The 23603-nt window shown below is 40.5% G+C and overlaps 1 protein-coding gene across 1 annotated transcript in view; it reads left to right on the top strand.

The window, feature by feature from the left end:
* osbpl10b (oxysterol binding protein-like 10b) overlaps positions 1-23603 on the top strand; it is a 215459-nt gene that overhangs the window by 113068 nt on the left and 78788 nt on the right. The window contains exon 5 of the mRNA XM_068001223.1: positions 11411-11618. Within this exon, the coding sequence (XP_067857324.1) occupies positions 11411-11618 (208 nt within the window). The remainder of the gene's footprint in view (positions 1-11410; positions 11619-23603) is intronic.

Below are 23603 nucleotides of genomic sequence, written 5' to 3'. Positions count from 1 at the left end.
CACTTGCGTTGATCACTTTGTGAAGAAGAATTTCCTGATATCAGTCCTAAATTTGCCTTTTACTAGTTTGAGCCTGTGTCCCCTTGTCCTCCTCTTGCAATTTTAGTTTGAAGTAATTTTTCAGATTTACCTTTCGATACAGTTTACTATTTTATATCTTATACACATCTATAAGATCAGTCTCCCCTTTTCAAGACTCAAAAGTCCAAGTTTCTCCAGTCTTTTCACACTTTCCTCATATCTCAGACATCTGACAGTATGGATCAGCCTCGTAATTCTTCTCTGAACTGCCTTCAGTGCTTACGTGTCTCCCTTGTGTCTTGATGACCAGAAATGGTACTCAAGATGTGGTTTCACGAGCACACTGTTATATGAGAATAACTTCCTCTGACTTGTACTCCTCAGATTTAGACTATACAGTTCAGCATTCTATTTGCTTTATTGATTGCCATGCTTCATTTGGTTAGAGATGTTGAGCGTTGCCCATTTTTCTTTCCTGTGTGAAGTTCCTTGCACTGATCTGTATTAAATTTCATTAGCCGTTATTCCACCCACTTACATATTATGCCAAGCTCATTTTTATTTCTGATCTGCCTCCTCAGAATCAACTTCCCCTCCTGATTTAGTACCATCTGTCAATTTGACCAATTTGCAACAAGTAACCTGTGTAAGGGCCATACAGTTTTGATACAGACCTTCGCTGTAACTAATCAGTTACAGCATGTTTCCCATTTTGTCTAGGGCACAAGCACATTAATTAATGAAGTTGGATTCTTGACCCTTCATGGAAGTACGGTCAGATTTTCAAAGTGCTGTGGGGAGGGTGATATAAGAAATACTAAGGTCAGATTTCCAAGGTGTTGGGGTGGCAGAGATGTAATAAAAAGTCTCAATGCTCTAACAGCTTGCATGTGGAATGGTGAATTCCTAGTACAGTGGATTGAGTGTTTGAATTCCGACCTTAACTGATATTAAAACATTAGGAACATAGGAACAGGAGTAGGCCATTCAGCCCCTCCTGCTTGCTCCGCCATTTGATAAGATCATGGCTGATCTGTGATCGAACTCCATATACCTGCCTTTGGCCCATATCGCTTAATACCTTTGGTTGCCAAAAAGCTATCTATCTCAGATTTAAATTTAGCAATTGAGCTAGTATCAATTGCCGTTTGCGGAAGAGAGTTCCAAACTTCTACCACCCTTTGTGTGTCGAACTATTTTTTAATCTCACTCCTGAAATGATTGGCGCTAATTTTTAAAACTGTGCCCCCTAGTCTTAGAATCCCCAACCAGCAGAAATAGTTTCTCCCTATCCACCCTATCTGTTCCCCTTAATATCTTATAAACTTCGATCAGATCACCCCTTAACCTTCGAAACTCCAGAGAATACAACCCCAATGTGTGTAATCTCTCCTCTTAACTTGATCCTTGAAGTCCGGGTATCATTCTAGTAAACCTACACTGCACTCCCTCCAAGGCCAGTATGTCCTTCCGAAGGTGCGGTGCCCAGAACTGCTCTCAGTACTCCAGGTGCGGTCTAACGAGGGTTTTGTATAGCTGCAGCATAACTTCTGCCCCCTTGTACTCCAGTCCTCCAGATATAAAGGCCAGCATTCCATTAGCCTTATTGATTATTTTCTGCATCTGTTCATGACACTTCAATGATCTATGTATCTGAACCACTAAGTCCCTTTGGACATCCACTGTTTTTAACTTTATACCATTTAGAAAGTACCCTGTTCTATCCTTTTTTGATCCAAAGTGGATGACCTCACATTTGTCTGCATTGAATTCCATTTGCCACAGTTTTGCCCATTCACCTAATCTATCAATATCCCTTTGTAATTTTATGTTTTCATCTACACTGCTTACAATGCCACCAATCTTTGTGTCAGCAGCAAACTTAGATATGAGACTTTCTATGCCTTCATCTAAGTCGTTAATAAATATTGTGAATAATTGAGGCCCCAGGACAGATCCCTGCCAATGGGAGTACCTACCCATTATCCCGACTCTCTGTCGCCTTTCGCTCAGCCAACTTCCTAACCAAGTCCGTACTTTCCCCTCGATTCCATGGGCTTCTATCTTAGCTAACAGTCTCTTATGTGGGACCTTATCAAATGCCTTCTGGAAGTCCATATAAATAACATCCATTGACATTCCCCTGACCACTACTTTAGTCACCTCTTCAAAAATTTCAGTCAGGTTTGTCAGGCACGATCTACCTTTCACAAATCCATGCTGGCTCTCTCTGATTAACTGAAAATTCTCGGTGTTCAGTCACCCTATCCTTAATTATAGACTCCAGCATTTTCCCACAACAGATGTTAGGCTAACTGGTCTATAATTCCCTGGTTTCCCTCTCTCTCCTTTCTTAAAAAGCAGAGTGGTATGTGCAATTTTCCAATCTAGAGGGGGGACAGTTCCTGAATCTAGAGAAGTTTGAAATATTATAGTTAGGGCATCCGCAATGTGCTCACCGACTTCCTTTTAAAACCCTGGGATGGAAACCATCTGGTCCTGGGGATTTGTCACTCTTTAGTGCTATTATTTTCTTCATTACTGTTGCTTTACTTATGTTAATTTTATCGAGTCCCTGTCCCTGATTCAATATAAGTTTTCTTGGGATTTCCGGCATGCTATCCTCTTGTTTTCGACTGTAAATACTGACGCAAAGTTATCGTTCAACATGTCCACCATTTCCTCATTGTCAATGACAATATCCCCACTTTCAGTTTTTAAGGGGCCAACACTGCTCCTGACCACCCTCTTTTTCCTAATATAACTATAAAAGTTCTTCATATTGGTTTTGATATCCTTTGCAAGTTTCTTTTCATACACTCTTTTTGTAGCTCTTACTATCTGTTTTGTGACCCTTTGTTGATCCTTGTATCTTTCCCATTCGCCAGGATCTGTGCCATTTTTTGCCTTTGTGTATGCCCTTTCCTTATGTCTTATACTGTCCCTTACCTCTTCAGTTGTCCATGGCTGTTTTTTTGGCAAGTAGAGTTCTTGTCCCACGGGTATAAACCGATTCTGTATCACGTTAAATGTTTCTTTAAACATTTCCCACTGATCATCAGTCGTTTTACCCATTAACAGATTTGCCCAGTTTACTGTGGACAGTCTCTGTCTCATTCCATTGAAGTCAGCCTTGCCCAAGTCTAGAATCTTAGCAGCTGATTCACTTTTTTCCCTTTCAAACACTACATTGAACTCGATCATGTTATGATCACTTTTGGATAGATGTTTACGCACAGTTAAGCTGTTAACTAAATCTGGTTCATTACTCATTACTAAATCTATTATGGCTTGCCCCCTTGTTGCCTCTAGGACATACTGCTGCAGAAAACTATCCCGGACACACTCATGAAATTCGCTACCTTTCTGACAGTTGCTAGTCTGCTTTTCCCAATCTATGTGAAGGTTGAAGTCCCCCATTAAGACCACTATGCCTTTGTTACACGCTTGTCTAATCTCTGCATTTATACAATCTAGCACTTCAGAGCTGCTGTCAGGGCTCCTACACACAACTCCCACTATAGTCTTTGTTCCTTTCCTATTTCTCAATTCAACCCATAAGGTCTCTTGGCTGTTTACCTCTCGTTATATCCTCCTTTATCATTGAAGTGATTTCATCTCTAATCATTAAGGCTACTCCTCCCCCTCTTCCATTTTCCCTATCTCTCCTGTAGACCTTATAACCTGGTATATTTAGTTCCCAATCCTGACCATCCTGCAGCCATGTCTCAGTAATAGCTATCATGTCATACCCTCCAATTTGAATTTGAACCTGTAGTTCATTTAATTTATTCCTTATACTCCGTGCATTTGTATATAGAACTCTTAATTGGGCCACACACTCTAGCCTGACCTTCAGCTTTGATGCTGGGTTAATCGCCTTACGCCTTCTAGTTTTTACTTTATCTGTCGTGTTTAAAGTACACTTTCTTTCCACTGCTCTACGCTTTTCCCTTTCACTTGTTCTTGAACAACTGTTTGTATTATTTGTATTGTAAATTTCTCCTGGGTCTTCCCCTCTCTTGCTGCTCTCAACTTTACTCCCTTCTGACTCCCTGCTCAGGTTCCCATTCCCCTGCCACTCTAGTTTAAACCTTCCCCAACAGCACTAGCAAACACCCCGCGAGGACGTTGGTCCCGGTCCTGCTCGGGTGTAACCCGTCTCGCTTGTACAGGTCCCACCTTCCCCAGAACCGGTCCCAATGTCCCAGGAATCTAAATCCCTCCCTCCTACACCATCCCTGCAGCCACGCATTCATCCGGTCTATTCTCCTGTTCTATACTCACTAGCACGTGGCACCGGTAGTAATCCTGAGATCACTACCTTTGAGGTCCTGCTTTTTAATTTATCTCCTAACTCCTTAAATTCACCTTGCAGGACCTCATCCCTTTTTTTAACCTATGCCGTTGGTACCAATATGGACCACGACTACTGGCTGTTCACCCTCCCCCTCCACAATGCCCTGCAGCCGCTCCTTGACCCTAGCACCAGGGAGGCAACATACCATCCTGGAGTCACGTTTGTGGCCGCAGAAACGCCTATCTGTTCCCCTTACAATTGAATCTCCTATCGCTATAGCTCTGCCACTCTTCCTCCTCCCCCCACCCCACCCCCCCCAGTGCAGCAGAGCCACCTGTGGTGCCCTGAACTTGGCTCTTGCTGCTTTCCCCTGATAAACCATCTCCCCCAACAGTATCCAAAGCAGAATATCTGTTTAAGAGGGAGATGGCCCCAGGGGACTCATTAGTGAGTTTTAGTTCGTAGCTGAGCTATTTGAGTAATGACTGCATGACTGTGGAGCTATACCATCTGAAAGAGATGGAAAACTGACCAGATCAGTGAAGGCAAACTATATACTGAAAGATAATTGAAAAAGAAAGGAAACGTTTATTTTAAAGTAGTAATTGAAAATAAACATCAGTGTCTAGTGGAAGATCAACAGAATTTACCGGACTAGTACATATACAGAAATCTCTTGTCGAGTTGGAAGATAGTATTTTGATTAGTGCTGCTGTGGATCAACATCAGTGATCCCTCCGTTGGTATGGGTCCAGGAGCAATGAGTGCCTATGCGAAAGCCAGTCCTGTCTCTTCACATACTTGCCATTTGGCAAGAACTACATCCTTAAAATTTACAATTTTTAAAAAAAACTTTGTTTCTTCAACAAACCAGCCATTGCAATTTGGATCCATTCAATTTCTAGACAGTTTTGGTTGCAAATCCATTGTTTTTGTAAACAGTGTCTTCAGAAGTTTCAGATTTTTGAGGATGAGTCTCCTAATTTCTTCCCATGCCAGAGTTATTCGTGAAAATTGCAGACATGAGGACACATGAAACAGCCCGACAGTACAGTAGTAAATAAGATGAATGTTCAGCTTTCTCAAAGCATGATATAAAGGAAAAATGTGCGAAGTACTTGGTTTGAGACTCTAATCCTGCTTGTGGATCTAATGAGCTCGTAAAGACACGTTAATGCATTTTGAAAATATAGATTAAGACCTGAAGGTGACCTTGGTGAAGGTTAAAATAAGAGCATATTACATTTCCTGCTATTTACTGATGGGAATTCTTCATGGAAACTTTATGGGTGTATTTCTGTTGCTTATTGGCATTTGTCCTAGAAAATATTTAGTAGCATTCTATTTAACACATACAGTACTGAGTGTGTCTCTACCAATTATTTTGACCTAGTTGTCATGCTTAAAATGAACTTCATAATTTGTATATTACTGACATTAGGAAACCTTCTGTTTAGTGATAACAAACCCATTCCTATTATTTGAATCTGTTGCCAATATGTTTGTAGAGCTTATATTTTACAAAACTGTCTACTTCCTGTAACTTTCAGTATGTGTACTTTGGGTATGCAAGATTGAACTGTTTGTTACAGTTAATCTAATACAGCGAGAAACCCATTGCTCAGAATATGCCCTTGTATAAGCAATTGTGCAATATAGTATTCTAATATTACATTTAATTGTTTCATGAATTACATATGTTCTTGTCTATAAGATGACAGGTAGAAGAATACACCCAAAAAAATCTGGGAGGGCGGTGGGGGTATCTAAGATGCCCCATTAGTCACTGCAGCTCCCTAAAGAGCAAGAAATTTTATTTTAATCTATGCTGACTGTTCCAGATGCTGCCATTTTGCTGCACACAGACAGGGAGCAGAAGAATAAAAACCTGAGAAAGTAAAATGGGAGAATGGGAACTTGAAAGAAGTGACTGGAGAGGACTGGGCCAGCAGATGGTCCTCGACTAGATTTTCAGATGAGTGGTCTTTTTGCCCCTTCCCAGCTGCCAAAGATTATGTAGAACCCTGTTTAAAATATCTCCATACAAGAAACTCCTCTCCCCATCTCTATACTTGTGAAAAAACTTTGGGAGAGGAATGGAAGAGAGATGGAAAGTGATGATTTGGTGATATCCATTAATCTGTTGATGGACACTACTTTGTTAGCTCAGTAACAACAATGCTCTTCCAGATTTTATGCAGACCTCATGGGTGTCTTCTCATTTAGTACCATGAAATGTCAGTGTCCTGTTTGAATCCATTTTGAAGGACTTGAACTTTTGAGCATTTCACCAAATCTGACATTGTTTCCTGTTTTCATTTGTTCTGTTTAAACTCATGCTAAAATATTTAGCAACACAGAGACATTTAACAATGTTGCAGAAGTACCAAACTAGTACAGTTCTGCGTTCTTTGAAGCGTGTGCGTGAAGGTGGGGGAGAGGTTATTGTTAGTTAAACTTTGCAGGTTGCATTACTGTATATGTAGAGATGCACATTGTATTGATCTAGCCATTAAAATGAACAAAAACGCCTTATAGGCACTAATCGTTCGTTCAAGTATGTATTGTGAGCATTGGTACTTGGTGTCAGTTTGCAGCATGTTTCACTTTCCACTCTGCTCCCCTGCCAGTGTGCCTAAATACAAATTTCTGAAGAACATCCACTGCTCTTTGCCAGTGTGGCTTTTCTAGTTCTCGTGCCATGTCTTAAGTGTTGTGATTGAGATTTTTGAATTAGCTAGCTACTTATAGTGTAAGCCTGCCTGGAGGAATCTGGGAAAGGACTCCCAAACCAAATTCACTATTAGAGAGATGACTGTCACTTAATGTAGAAAATAGATCAATTATGGACTGTTAAGAGATTTGACAACAGTGCAGTTTGAAGAATGATTTAAAGGTGCTAGCTGAATTCAAGCTTTCTGGTCAAATAAATAGTTAAAATACTGCACTGCAACATTAGCACATTTAACAATATTTGCTGTCATTTTTGCATCCTTGTTCATTCCCAGGTTCTGTTTTTTTTTTCATGCCAATTGTGAGTGATCTATTAATTGGTTCGGCCTTTAATCAAAAAGGCTCAGCGGTGTTTTGTTCCAAAGTATAATGGCTCTATTAAGAAGTTATACTTAAGTAGCAAAGTTGTTAAAATACAAGAGTACAATTAAACATCCTAATAAGATGTTGGGATACAACCTGGCAAAGTTTATCACTATACAAGGTTCTGAGGTGCACCTCTTGAAGTTCCTTGATATTACTTGAGCGTGTCCAACCTTGCTGTGAGAACTTGCTAACAAATACAATTTAATTTTCAACTTATATACATTTTTAACACATTAGTTCGATGTGAAAACATGGGGCCTCCCATCAATCATCCCTACTGTCTCATGGAGCTACCATCCATTTTACTCCCTTTTATGTTCCAGATGACACACAACATCTGGCATCATTGCCTCCTTTATGATTATTTGTCTCTGACTTATCAAGGACATAATGTTTGCCCAAAGCACCCTGTATTCTTACTAAACTATGGCCAATTCCCTTTACCCATCTTATGCGCATGAAATAAGAATGACACAGGATGCTCATTACTCAAGGGTGCCTCAAAGGTGACCAAAAGCCTTTAATGCTAATATATAGAACAGAAAGCCTTTTTCACAAGAAAAGCATATATAATGCTTTCCTAACAAGGTTAGCAATATTATATAGAAAGCTTAGAATCATAGAAATTTACAGCACGGAAGGGGGCCATTTGGCCCATCGTGACTGTGCCAGCCGAAAAACAGCCATTCAGCCTAATCCCACTTTCCAGCTCTTGGTCCGTAGCCTTGTAGGTTGCGGCACTTCAAGTTACTATTTAGATAAATATCCTGGTAGTGGATATTTTGGTGTAACAATGCGTTGCACCATTGGTTTGGTTAGAAGTGTTTCTCTTATGGGGAATTAGCTTATTTTATCTTCAATGGTAGCTGACGTTTAGAGATGAAAGAATCTAACAGAGTTCAAAGATAGATGGAAAAGCAAGTTGCAAGGAGGACACAAAGTGCCTGCAAAGGAATATTGACAGGTTAAGCGAATGGGCAAAAAATTGGCAGATGGAATACAATGTGGGAAAATGTGAAGTCATCCACTTTGGGAGGAAAAATAAAAAAAAAAAAATATTATTTGAATGGAGAAATACTACAAAATGCTGTGGTACGGGGGGATCTGGGTGTCCTTGTACATGAAACACAAGGTCAACATACAGGTGCAGCAGGTAATCCGGAAGGCAAACGGAATATTGGCATTTATTTCTAGGGGGATGGAGTATAAAAGCAGGGAGGTCATGCTATAACTGTACAGGGTGCTGGTGAGACCACATCTGGAGTACTGCGTACAGTTCTGGTGCCCCTATTTAAGGAAGAATATACTTGCATTGGAGGCAGTTCAGAGAAGGTTTACTAGGTTGATTCCGGATATGGAAGTATTGTCTTATGAGGAAAGATTGAACAGGTTGGGTCGATACTCAATGGCGTTTAGAAGAATGAAAGGAGACCTTATTGAAACATACAAGATTCTGAGGGGACTCGATAGGGTAGATGCTGAGAGTATGTTACCCTTCATGGGGGAATCTAAAACTAGGGTGCATAGTCTTAGAATAAGGGGTTGCCTGTTTAAGACGGAAATGAGGAGGAATTTCTTCTCCCAGAGGGTGGTGAATCTTTGGAATTCTTTACCCCAAAAAGCTGTGGAGGCTGAGTCATTGAATACATTCAAGGCTGAGTTAGACAAATTTTTGATCAGCAAGGGAGTCAAAGGATATGGGGAAAGGGCGGGAAAGTGGAGTTGAAAAATCAGATCAGCCATGATCCCATTAAATGGCAGAGCAGGTTCGAAGAGCCAATGGCCTACTCCTGCTCCTATCTCTTATGGTCTTCAGAGTTGTGATTACTTAATCTGACTGTTGCCAAACCAAACATCTACGAGTCATTTTGACATTCTCTCCATATAGCATTTGCTCTCTCTATGCAATGTCTGTGCTCTCCGTATTAAACTGACTAAAGCACATACATTTTATATACAAAGGTAGGTCTTTACTTGGGAGGAACCGCCACTTGTGTTTCTGTAGATAGCCTTGGGATATAAGGATGAATTTTGCAATCCTGTGTTCCCAGCGAGGAACTTGGATTGGAGATGGAGCTACTCCGATTCTCCAACTGGAGTTTCCTTCAGTGAACGTGAAATTACTGCTACAGTGCTTTTGTACACCATAGATTGGTAGCTCACTGACTCTTTCCCAAATTTTAACCATAATGACTTCCCTTCTGTGTAATTTATTTTCAATGTATTGAAATTGAGTTTAAAGTGTAAAGAACAGATGTTAAGTGAAGGGATTGATAAATCCGGTTTCATTTAGCATCTTCCACCTAATGCAGGAATTAGCCCAGATTCCTAATGTCATGAATATTTTTGGGTGTAGTCCTTTAGGTTGTTTTTGATATTGCAGTAGTGACTGCAACTTTTGCATTCCACATTGTATAACCAAAAAAACCCTTCATTGTGCTGATGCACTGGTTATCTTGAAAGAAAGCAGAAAAACACCATAGTATGCAATATATAATGATCCCATGAGAGATAAAAAGGCCAGATCCAATGGATCTTTAGTTTTTTCATTTGAAGACTCTACAAGGTAGGTTATCTTTCACACACTACAGGAGACTAATATATTGCGGCGAGTAAGTAGTTAGGCCGTGGCCAAGGTATCTGCTCAAGGTGTTTTATCTCCCATATGAACTAGTCACTCCATCATTGTCTTCTCCTCTTCACTAACCTGAACTGCAATGTTACTTTCATTATAGTCTTTCATCAAAAGGTCTTTTATATGGTTTATGAAAACCTTATACAATGAGGCCAGAATGCATTCCTCACTGTTATCACCTGGCATGTGGAAAGCCTTCTGGTTCAGTCGAGAGGCATTGTGAGAAAGTCTGAAGCTGTTGTCTACTGGAAATACCTGCTACAGGAAGTAATATACACACCTTTTAGAAACCATTATTCTTTAAATTTAACAAGCATGGATAACCTTCAATGAATCACCAGCTGGAATTCACCTCCTTTGCAAGTGATCTCAGCTGGATCATATTACTTTAGCAATCATCTGTGTCATGTGGAGGTTTATGAGAGCAGCAGAGAGATTACTTTCTTGGTAGGGTTGCCTTCATGTTTTTGAATGGGGATATTTTACATCCATTTAAGCCCTGTCAACCCCTCAAAGGCTCATTAGGCAGTGTTTATAATCTGGTGTTGCAACTTTATTATTTTTCCTTGGTAATCTGGTCAAAGTGAGCTGGGACTCTGCTAGTAAAAAAAAAGTGGTCTTTATACTGCATAGGAGTGAAGGTGGTCAGCTGGGCAATGTCCCAATATCATGATGTCACTGACATCAAAATTACCTTGGGGCACCATCCTTTGTAATATTTCCCTCACAGATTGGTACCACAGGGATAGTCTCTTACCTTCTGTAGGGCATGCCTTTATTTAACACTATGCTACTCTTTTTTTGGAGCTAAGATAATCTTATCTATTGGCACTTCAAAAAGGCAGAAATGATTGGACATCGTGTGCAGGCTTTTTTGTCACCAAAGAAAAGTTGCCCTAACCCTTGTAGCATAATGGCTATAACTCCATTTATATGTTTGTAATAGTCATTCTTAGCATAGTGAATTCTTTATTTTTGCTTTTAAAATACACAATTATTTTAACCTTGGAACATCTTCAGATTTATTCAAATTTCTAATGTTGAATGCAGTAGAACAAGTTTAGACAGCTTATGAAGTGCTAAACCTTTTGTAGATCATAATCTTGGAATATTTTCAATTATTTAGATTAGGTGCTTATTTTGGTATGGAAGTGTTACCACAATTCCCAAAGGCTGCTTAAACAGAAATTTGGGATTTTCTTCATCATGACTCTTAATTGGAAAGTTAAACTTAACTTCTTCCAAAAATGCAAACACTTTTGTTTATTTCTTTTGATGAAGATAAAACAAGTGGAAATTCATCAGTCATGTGTTCACTTACAAATCCACTAGACTCTTAATTTTTATTTTATTAGATGATGAGCCAAGCAGAAGGACAACAGAAGAACCTTGTGCAGTCAATAGAATCTCTCCCACCTTGCGGGCCTCTATCTGCATTGGATCAAGATTTGCTGCTTTTGAAAGCTACCTCAGCTGCTACCATGAGCTGCCTTGGTGAATGTTTGAACATTCTACAGCAAAGCGCACAGCAAGCAGCCCAGCACAGCAAAAGAATGTCAACAGGTGAGTATTATCGTAGCCTGGTAGAATATTGGGTTCCTGCTCCCATCCCACAAGTGTGTGTTTAAATCTTAATCCCAATTGGCCTAATTTGGATAAATTTTACTAGTTTTTATTTGAGATGCGAGCCAGACACTACATGGGGAACGTTACCAGAAAGTGTATCCCCTGTTCATTGCAGAGGGATATTAATACCAGTTGCAAGGAAATCTAAATCCCAGACTGCACTGACACTACCACAATTTTTCCTTCAGGCAATATGAAAAGGTAAGATTGGTGGGTTGTGGAGGAGTCTAGTTGGTTTTGCTGCACCCTAACTGAAAGTGGGAGATATAAAAATGGGGATAACTAAAAATAAGAGGAGAAAAGCATAAGAAGTATTATGGCTGAAATTGATTGACTACTCTCGTGATACACCACAAAATTTGTACTGTCAAAGATTATTTTAATTCTTAGTTTGCATCATCCATGAACCACTAGCATAAGCCCAGATTGTATTAGTGGTTTTTGGATGATGTATCGCTAGCATAATACTGATGATGCACCAATAATACCTTTCCTGAAAGTCTATTGTTTTCCTTGTTGCCAACTGTTCTTCATGGTAAGAAGACCATTGAAGACATGAAGAAACATGATAGCTGACTGGAATAGGTGCAGGTGGGGTGGGTAATCAACATTTCTATGTGACGATTCTCAAAGGAGCAGGAGAATACAAAACTGTTGCAGCTTCCAAAGACTTTCAATTTTTTGGGGGGGATGTAATTTGTTCCTCATTTTGGAATGGGAATTTTTTGAGAATTTGATAAAAGTGCATTGCGTGTATTTGTAGTCTTTGGTTGCTTTTTAGTGAATATAAAATTAGAAGCAAGCTGCACTCTTTGTCCTATAAACATATCAAAGCAAACCAGATGCAAAACTGTTAACTTTGTAGATAGAATAAGTAATTTCCCAAAATTGTTTTGACTTTCAACTGACCAGTTCTAAAAAAATTAATGTCCAAATTTTCAATTGTTGATATCTGTCATTGCATCAGTCAATTATGACCTCTGCACTCTGTTTGAATATTTAAGTGAGGGAGGGAGAAGATATACTCCAAAGAAACACTAAACAAAGATTGTGGTTTACTCTGGGTTTAAAATTTGTCCATGAGCAGGTGAGACAGATTAGTGCCCCAAGTATAGCTCGCTTGCCACAATGGCTAACAATGTATAGATTACAAAACTCATGTAACAATTTGCAGTTGTTATCCCCAGATGTCAGGATGCAATCTGCAGCCTAGAAAATTTTGTTTCACAGGCATGCTTATCTTAGAATTTCCATGTGAGGGACACACTCAGCAGATTAATATCGATGATGTGGAGATGCCGGTGATGGACTGGGGTTGACAATTGTAAACAATTTTACAACACCAAGTTATAATCCAACAAATTTATTTTAAATGTTCCACACCGTTCACCTGAGGAAGGAGGAAGCCTCCGAAAGCTTGTGGAATTTAAAATAAATTTGTTGGACTATAACTTGGTGTTGTAAAATTGTTTACAGATTAATATCACCATTCCTTCTACCAGATATTGCTTTGTTCACCGAAAGAAAGAATGACTTGGATGTTTACAGGGCATTAGCCATTTTGTGTGGACTGGAAGAATGCTTTTTTGTTGATGGAGATAGATTTTTGGCTATTGACTGTCATTCAACAAGAAGAAATTACCTAGGGGTACACCCCTTTAAGAAATGGCCTCATTCAAAGTTGACATGACCTTGCCCTCCCTTACTGTATGATTGCTCTGAAGCTTGTGCTCCGTTCTTACCCTAGAAAAAAGTAACCTGAGACCCAAAATACAGCAAAGAAACAGAAACCTTGAAATGTTGAAGTAGATGAAAACCCCACTTGATGCAGAATGTTGGTGGTGGCCAGCTGACTATTTCTGTTTTCAGACCAACATGAAGCATTGCCACATGCTTGTCAAGTTGCGTTGCCACGGCAATAATAAGGCATTATAAAAGGATGTGCTGTTTTGTGCTCAAGTTTGTTTCCTTACAAATAGCATTAGAGGAACCCTCTACATACTGATCCCAGAAGTGTCACAAGTAAAATGAGCTGCACTTTTCCTGCTAATTTGAAACAAGATACTTCACTACAGTTCAACCTCTCCTTAGTAAAGCATTTACCTATGACTATCTTCCCAAGGAAGCTCACTTTACATCTAGATTCAAAAAAAATCCAGGCAAAGAGGGCAGCAAGGTTTTCAAAGAAAATAGCTTTGGCTGCTGCTGTTATCCACGCAACTCAGTAGTGACTCCTTCCTGTTTCCAGTGCTGGCAAATCTACTAGTAGGGACATTTCTACACACAAAGGGTGGTAGAAGTTTGGAACTCTCTTCCGCAAACGGCAATTGATACTAGCTCAATTGCTAAATTTAAATCTGAGATAGATAGCTTTTTGGCAACCAAAGGTATTAAGGGATATGGGCCAAAGGCAGGTATATGGAGTTAGATCACAGATCAGCCATGATCTTATCAAATGGCGGAGCAGGCACGAGGGGCTGAATGGCCTACTCCTGTTCCTATGTTCCTAAGGTCCCACAAACAGCAATGAATTAATCTCATTGAAACATATAAAATTCTTTAGAGGGCTTTTCAGGGTAAATGCTGAGAGGCTGTTTCTCCTGGCTGGAGAGTCTAGAACTAGGGATCATAGTCTCAAGATAAGGTGTTGGCCATTTAGGACCAAGATGAGGAAAAATTTGTTCACCGAGAGGGTTGTGAATGTTCGGAATTCTCTACCCCAGAGGGCTGTGGATGCTGAGAGTATATTCAAGACTAAGGGAACCAATGGATATGGGGATAGGGTGGCAAAGTGTAGTTGAGGTAGAAGATCAGCCATGATCTTATTGAATGGCGGAGCAGGCTCGAGGGGCCTTATGGCCTACTCCTGTTTCTATTTCTTATGTTCTTATGACTGCATCTACTGTTAAATAATAGGTGAAACCTCGCCCTTTTCAACTGCTAGGTATAGTAGGATGTTGGGGAAAGCTATACACTCCACGTTAACAGGACATCCTGCAGAGTTCAGGAAAGTAATTTCTTTGGGCCAGTTAGAGCTTTTGCTCTCAGAATTGTTTTTCCAAAATTCAGCACAGGTACCCTAGCCTTGCAAAACTTGGGGTTCTACACCTGTTAGTGTTACCACATAGGGGAGACTGGTTGGTGACTTTGGACCTGAAATATGTGTACTCTCATATTGGGATTTCAAAGTCTCACATTTAAGTGAGTTTCAATGTAAAGTAAGATCACTGTTAATACTGGGTCTACTAGCTATTGTCTGTGCAGGATCTGCTCTATGAAAGGAATCTAGTTTAAGACAGTTCTGGGCATTAGCTTGCTGGTAAGCCACTTCACCCATGCAGCTTGAATGCTTCCATCTAGTAGGTGGCAGAACTCTGGCTCAATGCTAGGATTGGTGGTGGCAATCATTTTCATATTACCAGACACAGGACTATTTTGGACTCTTCTTATTAAATCACTGTACTCAGTTGGCCCCATTATTCCAAGACAGTGAGATCAACTGGAAAATAGCAAAGACCGTTAAAAATATCTGGAGGCAAACTTATTGACTGGACTGTAACTACATACCCGATGTGTTTCCCTGTTGACTGATGCTTTCTCGAAAGATGAGGCATCTATTTTCGTGAACATAAGAATTGTGTGAATCCCACAGATGTTTGAGACATCCTAGTGTTCAAGGTCTGATTTATAAGGAAAGACTGTAGAAATCTGGGCTTTTCAGTCCTTGAGAGGTGACCATACACAGGTATACAGGATAATAAATATTATGGAAAATATAAATCAGGAAAATTTATTTTAAAGTAAATTCATAGAATCTTACAGCACAGAAAGAAGCCATTTGGCCCATCGTGCCTGTGCTGGTTGTTTGAAAGAACTATCCAATTCGTCGCTATCCCCTGCTCTTTTCCCAAAGCCCTGAAAGTTTTTCCTTTTCAAGTACATATTCAATTCCCTTATGAAAGTTACTATTGAATCCGCTTCCACCACCCTTTCAGGCAGTGAATTGCAGGTTATAACTTGCTGAGTAAAATAAATTCTCCTCATCTCCTCCCTGGTTCTTTTGCCAATTATCTTAAATCTGTGTCGTCTGGTTACCAATGATCCTGCCTGTAGAAAGTGTTCCTCCAAAATTATGATGGAGTAAATAAGAACACCTGTTAAATCTCCCCTTAACCTTCTCTGCTCTAAAAAGAACAATCCCAGCTTCTCTAGTCTCTACATATAATTGAAGTCCCTCATCCCTGCTATCATTCTAGTAAATTTCCTCTGCACCCTCTCAAAGACCTTGACATCCTTCCTAAAGTGTAGTGCTCAGAATTGGACACACTACGCCAGCTGAGGCCTAACCAGTGATTTATAAAGATTTAACATAACTTCCTTGCTTTTGTCCCTCTGTTTATAAAGCCATATGGGTTTTTAACAGCCTTATCAACTTGTCCTGCCAACTTCAAAGTAAAAGGAAAATTTAAACAAGTTGGAAATCATTCTTGCTGTTTGACTGGAAACTGTGCAGATATGTTGTTGGCGTGAACAGAACTTCACTGTCCTCTTTGATCAACACATTGCAGGAAAGCAGAATATTACATTAGATACTCACAGCACAGACAAGGTCCAGCCTCTCCCAGCCCATTACAAGATTACTGAAATCATCAGAGTGACAGTTGGATTACCTAGAAATAGATGTTAGGACAATTTTTCAGCACATAAGATTACTGAAATTCATGTGGTAGCTATTGCAGCCTATCTTCTCTGACAAGATCTAGAGGGAATTTCAGCTGATAAAGTTGTGTGTGCTTTGTTGTGGTTTAGGACAAAGTGTTACTGCCAAGTTTACTCTCAGTGCTGTTAAAAGGAAATTTCTGTGGAACAAAAAAAGTTGGTGTTTCACATTGGTGGTACTTTCTCTGCAGGAAGATGTTTTTTTTCTAAGAATCTTATCCTAAACTAAGCTTTGCTGAAATGCTTTCTCTGAGTGCTAGGCAGGCAAATACTACAGACAGCTTTTTGTGATACTCATCTTCCAGTCTAGCTTGGTTATATTATAACCTTCCAAGAATTCTGTATTCCTCCAACTCTGGCCTCTTATGCACCCCCATTCCCTTCACCCTATCGTTGGCGGCTGTGCCTTCAGCCTTCTAGGCCCTAAGCTCTGCAATCCATTCCCTAAACCCCTCTGCCTCTCCAGTTCTCCCGCCTCCTTTAAGACCCTCCTTAAAACCTACCTCTTTGACCAAGTTTTTAGTCACCCATCCCAATATCTCCTTCTTTGGCTCTGTGTCAGTATTTGTCTGATTACGCTCCTGTGAAGCGCCTTGGGACGTTTTCCTATGTTAAAGGCAATATAAATGCAAATTGTTGTAGCTTGGTTATAATGTTAGTTGTACAGGGATTGCAGCTTTCCTATTTGAAGATTGTGACAACTGACTTTCAAAGAAAAATTATGGGGAAGTGTAACAAGGAATAAATGAAACAACGTAAGTCAGTTCTCACTTTCTTTGCGATCCCCCTTCTAGTGGGTTATTTTTGTCTTAAAATCAGGAACAGCGATTCTTCCTTAACAGTATCTTTTATAAAGAGAAGTGCAGGTTTGTCTGAAGTCAAATTGTTCTACTGTGAGCAAGCCGTACTTCATTTGACTTGACAAAATAGCAGCAAAGTAGTGTGGAGGTATTGAACTTGAATCTCAAACTCCATGGAATGGTGCATTGCTGCTGTAGTGCACAGTGCCAATATGCCCTCATCCAAAACTTATTTTCACATCATAGTAGGTAACCCAACCTCTGGCTCAAATAGCCCTGGGGTAGTAGTCAAATGTGGCTTCAGAAAGACTTTGCCCATAACCCTCAAAAGCATTATCATTAAATCTTTTTGCTGGATGATAGTATCATAAACTGCACCCAGTTGACTCAAAGAACAAAACTGCGTTCATGGTATATTGACCTTTGGCAACAAACAAAGTGGGAAAGAACCACTGGAACAAGATAAGTCACATATTAGCCACACACAGGCTAGTGTAAACCTTGCACACTCCTGCACAGCAAAGGTTGGGCACCTCAGGCGAATACGTTGGGACTTGGAGCATCTCATGGAGGGTATGGACGTAGAAGGAAATGATGAATGTTTCGGAAGTTGAATGGAGAGAAGACATCCAATTGCTAGTCTTCATTCATTTTTTTTTATGCAAGCATTCCTTTGTCAGCTACCAACAGTTTTTGATTTTATTTTATTCTGAGATTTACTACACTGCAAATTTAGCTTTTCAAAGTGTGAATGAATTGCTTTCTTTGCTTGGAATGTCACTTTAAAAAACAAATTGGATCTTTAAGTCCTCAAACACGTTGTCACCATGCCCATCTTTCCCGCAACTCCATGTTTGAATCTCTCCAAACAGGTTACCACCCGTGCCACAGCACTGAAATGGCCAACTCAAAGTCACAGATGACATCCGCTGTGACTGTGGTGCACTATCCCTTTCGATCTTTCTGCAGCCATTGGCAAGTTGACCACACCATTCTCCTCCATCCTTGATCCCCTCCTCTTCCTCATCCAGATGCTGCCCCTGGTGATATCAGAAAACATGGGGCTAGGTTCCACATGTATGCTGACAACACTTAGCTCTACGTTTCCAAAACGCTCTCTTCTACTGCCTCTATGCTGACAGACTGCTTGTCCAATATCCAGTCGTGAACCAGCCTAAATTTCCTCCTATTAAATGTTGAAGACCGAAGCCACAGCCACAAATTCCATCCCCGTCCCTGCCACCGTCTCAGGTTGAACCAGACTGTTTGCAACCTCAGCATCCTGTGTCACCCTATGCTGTGCGTCACAAAGACCACCTACTTCCACCTCTAACTTCGCCAACCTCTGCCCCTGCCTCAGCCCATCTGCTGTTGAAACCCTCATCCATGCCTTTGTCACCTCCAGACTCGACCAATTGCTCGACCTTCCTTAGCAACCTCTGTAAACTTCAACTCATCCAAAACTCTGCTGGCCGTATGCTATCTCGCTCACCCATTATTGTGCATGTGCTCACTGACCTACATTGGCTTCCAGTCCCCCATTCTTCATTTTTGAACTTAAATCCATTCATGGCCTACCTTCAGCCACCTAGGTCCTGTGCACTGGATTTCTCTTCCTAAACCCTTTCACCTCCCTCTGCTCTCTTATACCTACCTTTTTGACCAAGCTTTTAGTCACCCTCCTCTTCCCCCCCCCCCAAAATCGTCATCATCTTTGGCTCACCGTCCATTTTTGTCTGACGAATCTATGAAAAGCCGTGGGACATTTTTCTACAGTGAAGATACTATATAAATGCAAGTTGTTGTTGTAAAACATAACTGCACAAGAAATCACAACAATAAACATAGTCCACTGTAATAAATTGTTATCGTTACACTGCTAGCTACAGCATGTTATATAGGAACATAGGAACAGGAGTCGGCCATTCAGCCCCTTGTGCCTGCTCTGCCATTTGATAAGATTATGGCTGATCTGTGATCTAACTCCATATACCTGCCTTTGGCCCATATCCCTTAACATCTTTGGTTGCCAAAAAGCTATCTATCTCAGATTTAAATTTAGCAATTGAGCTAATATCAATTGCCGTTTGCGGAAGAGTTCCAAACTTCTACAACCCTTTGTGTGTAGAAATGTTTTCTAATCTCACTCCTGAAAGGTCTGGCTCTAATTTTTAGACTGTGCCCCCTACTCCTAAAATCCCCTACCAGCGGAAATAGTTTCTCTCTATCCACCCTATCCGTTCCCCTTAATATCTTATAAACTTCGATCAGATCGCCCCTTAACCTTCGAAACTCCAGAGAATACAACCCCAATTTGTGTAATCTCTCCTCATAACTTAACCCTTGAAGTCCGGGTATCATTCTAGTAAACCTACGCTGCACTCCCTCCAAGGCCAATATGTCCTTCCGAAGGTGCGGTGCCCAGAACTGCTCTCAGTACTCCAGGTGCGGTCTAACCAGGGTTTTGTATAGCTGCAGCATAGCTTCTATCCCCTTGTACTCTTGTCCTCTAGATATAAAGGCCAGCATTCCATTAGCCTTATTGATGATTTTCTGCACCTGTTCATGACACTTCAATGATCTATGTACCTGAACCACTAAGTCCCTTTGGACATCCACTGTTTTTAATTTTTTACCATTTTAGAAAGTACCCTGTTCTATCCTTTTTTGATCCAAAGTGGATGACCTCACATTTGTCTACTTTGAATTCCATTTGCCACAGTTTTGCCCATTCACTCAATCTATCAATATCGCTTTGTAATTTTATGTTTTCATCTACACTGCTTACAATGTCACCAATCTTTGTGTCATCGGGAAACTTAGATATGAGACTTTCTATGCCTTCATCTAAGTCGTTAATAAATATTGTGAATAATTGAGGCCCCAAGACAGATCCCTGCCAATGGGAGTACCTTCCCATTATCCCGACTCTGTCGCCTTTCGCTCAGCCAGCTTCCTAACCAAGTCTGTACTTTCCCCTCGATTCCATGGGCTTCTATCTTAGCTAACAGTCTCTTATGTGGGACCTTATCAAATGCCTTCTGGAAGTCCATATAAATAACATCCATTGACATTCCCCTGACCACTACTTTAGTCACCTCTTCAAAAAATTCAATCAGGTTTGTCAGGCATGACCTACCTTTCACAAATCCATGCTGGCTCTCTCTGATTAACTGAAAATAACCACACAATGTTCTTGACTCTAGAACAAGCCTTCACATACAAAACTATTTAACTTAAAAAAAAAACACAAATGAGTGAGGGAAATCAGTGCTGATACCAAAAGCTGGAGTTCACATGTGTCACCAGCTGCAGTAATGCATTACTGTAAAAACAAAAAGTTCTTGCATTGTGAAATAAAAAGCAGCAGTTCAGGGATCTAATATCTACCTGCCTGGAACAGAATAATAATATTGATTGTGTATCCTTTCTGGTTGTTACAAATTTAGGTCTTGTCTTAGATATCCTGTCAGGTACGATGGTGATAGTCACTTCCATAGCAATCTGAGTTTAGAGGTGTGCCGAGACAGCCCAATAACTAACTATACAGTAGAGTAACCCAGTAGTGTCTTTTGATTTGAACTTGATATTTGTACCTTTTGCACGCTTGCTTCTTTAATCGTTCCAAAGGCGATCAGAGAAAACGTTTAGTAAGGTGAAGCCTGATGTAAATAATTAAGTCTTATTATTTCACGGTAAGTGAACGTATGTGACAATAGTTAGAATCACCGTTATTGATGCGCAAATCGCACAGCAACTTCAGGCGAGGGCAGATGTGAGGTTGAACGTGAAAATCCAGAACTTACTGTCTGAGAGGTGCCACTCCACTGTTAGCTTTGTGAAAACAGCATCTCGCTGCCTGCCTTGCTATTCAAATGAAGTGACTGGCATGAAGTTCCTGTACTTGCATGGTAGATACAAACTAAACTCCCCACAGAAAGTTAGGGCTTGTCCACTTCAGTCTAGGTACCCTTTTTAATGGCCTGATGAGTATTAATCATTGCCAAACAACCTCTCCGGCATGAAAATTAACTCTTCCAAGCGTGGAGTTTCATTCCTTCAGCTTTTAATTGTTGTTGGAGATTGGTCAGGGACAGGAGGGTGTGACTGCAAGTGAGGCAGGTTTCGGGATCCAGGAGGTAGCATTGCAGGAGCCTCAGCCTCTGCACTTATCCAATAGAAACAAAGTTCTTGTGGACGAGTGCAGGGACTGCAGGGAGGATGAGCAAAATGGCCATGGCACGTGGTTCAGAGGGTCATTCAATAGGGGGAGTAAAAAGGAATGTGGTTGTAGTAGGCAACAGTATAGTTAGAGGGATAGACATCGTTCCCTGCAGCCAAGAGTGAGGGTCCCAAAGGCTGTGTTGCCCACCCGGTGCCGGGATTAAGGACATCTCAGGGCTGGCGAGGAACTTGGAGGGGGAGGATCCAGTTGTCGTGGTCCATGTAGGTACCAACGACATAGGTAGGACTAAGAAAGAGGTTCTGCTGACGGAGTTTGAGCGTGAGCAGAACCACAAAGGTGGTAATCTCTGGATTATCACCTGAGCCATGAGCAAATTGGCACAGGGTAAATCAGATCAGAGAGATGAATGCTTGGCTCAAAGATTGGTGTGGGAGAAGTGGTTTCGATTCATGGGGCACTGGCACCAGTACTGGAGAAAGGGAGAGCTGTTCCGTTGGGACGGGCTTCACCTGGACCATGCTGGGACCAGTGTTCTGGTGAACCGAATAACTAGGGCGGTAGAGAAGGCTTTAAACTTAATGGAGGGGGGGAGGGTTCAGGTGGGGTGAAGTTTCGATTGATAGAGAAAAGACAAAGAAGTAGTACAATGAAGTGATACGGGTAATGATAAACAGTGTGTCAGGAAGGGACAGAGCATATAAACATGAGTGCACTAACATATGGGGCCGGGGTAGGAAAGAATGTTAAAAAGACAAAATTAAAGGTTCTTTATCTGAGTGCACGCAGCATTCGTAATAAGATAGATGAATTGATGGCACAAATAGAAACAAATGGGTATGATCTCGTGGCCATTAGAGAGATGTGGTTGCAAGGTGACCAAGGTTGGGAGCTAAATATTCAGGGTTATTTAATATTTCAGAAGGATAGGAAAAAAGGTAAAGGTGGTGGGGTAGCTCTGTTAATAAAGGATGAAATTGGTATAATAGTGAGAAATGATCTTGGCTTAGATCAAGATGTCAAATCAATTTGGGTGGAGGTAAGAAATATCAAGGGAAAGAAATCACTGGTGGGAGTAGTATATAAGTCCCCTAACAGTAGCTACACTGTAGGGCAAAATATAAATCGGGAAATAAGGGGGGCTTGTAAAAAAAAGTAATGCAATAATTATGGGTGATTTTTAACTTTCACATAGATTGGACAAATCAAATTGGCAAAGGTAGCCCTGAGGAGGAGTTCATAGTGTATTAGGGACTGTTTCTTAGACCAATACGTTGAGGAACCAACCAGAGAACAGGCCATTTTGGATCTGGTAATGGGTAACGAAACGGGATTAATTAATCCTGTTTCTCTAGTGATTGTTTTTAGTTCCTCCCTCCCCTTTGCCCCTTGATTATCTACTATTATTGTTATGTTATTAGTGTCTTCTACTGTGAACACAGATACAAAATATCTGTTCAATTCCTCTGCCATTTCCTTGTTTTCCATTATTATTTCCCCAGTCTCATCCTCTAAGGGACCAATGTTTACTTTAGCTACCTTCTTCCTTTTTATATACTTGTAGAAGCTTTTACTGTTGGATTTTATATTGCTTGTTTACTCTCATAATTTATTTTCTCCCTCTTTATTCTTTTAGTCATCCTTTGCTGGTTTTTAAAGTTTTCCCAATCTTCGGGGATCCCTTGGGAAGCAGAGATCAGAATATGATAGAATTTTGCATCCAGTTTGAGAGTGAGGATCTTGGGTCTGAAACTACTGTATTAAACTTAAATAAGGGCAATTATAAAGGAATGAGGGCGGAATTGGTTAAAGTGGACTGGGTAAACAGATTCGATGGTATGATGGTGGATAAGCAGTGGCAAAATTTAAGAAGATATTTTATATGTCTCAACAAAAATATATCCCTGTGAGGAGGAAAGACTCCACAAAAAGGGTGAAGCAACCATGGCTAACTAAGGAAGTGAAGGATGGTATCAGGTTAAAAGAAAAAGCATACAATGTGGCAAAGGTTACTGGTAACCCCAAAGATTGAGAAAACTTTAAAAACCAGCAAAGGATGACCAAAAGAATAATAGAGGGAGAAAATAAATTGAGTAAATGAGCAAGAAATATAAAAACTAATAGTAAAAGCTTCCAACTATGTAAAAGGGAAGAGGGTAGCTAAAGTAAATTTTGGTCCCTTAGAGGATGAGACTTGGGAAATAATGGAAAACAAGGAAT

The sequence above is a fragment of the Heptranchias perlo genome, chromosome 2 (assembly GCF_035084215.1).
Source record: "Heptranchias perlo isolate sHepPer1 chromosome 2, sHepPer1.hap1, whole genome shotgun sequence".
NCBI lineage: Eukaryota > Metazoa > Chordata > Chondrichthyes > Hexanchiformes > Hexanchidae > Heptranchias > Heptranchias perlo.
The sequence above is the reverse complement of the archived record's forward strand: the minus strand, read 5'-3'. Positions and strand labels throughout refer to the sequence as shown.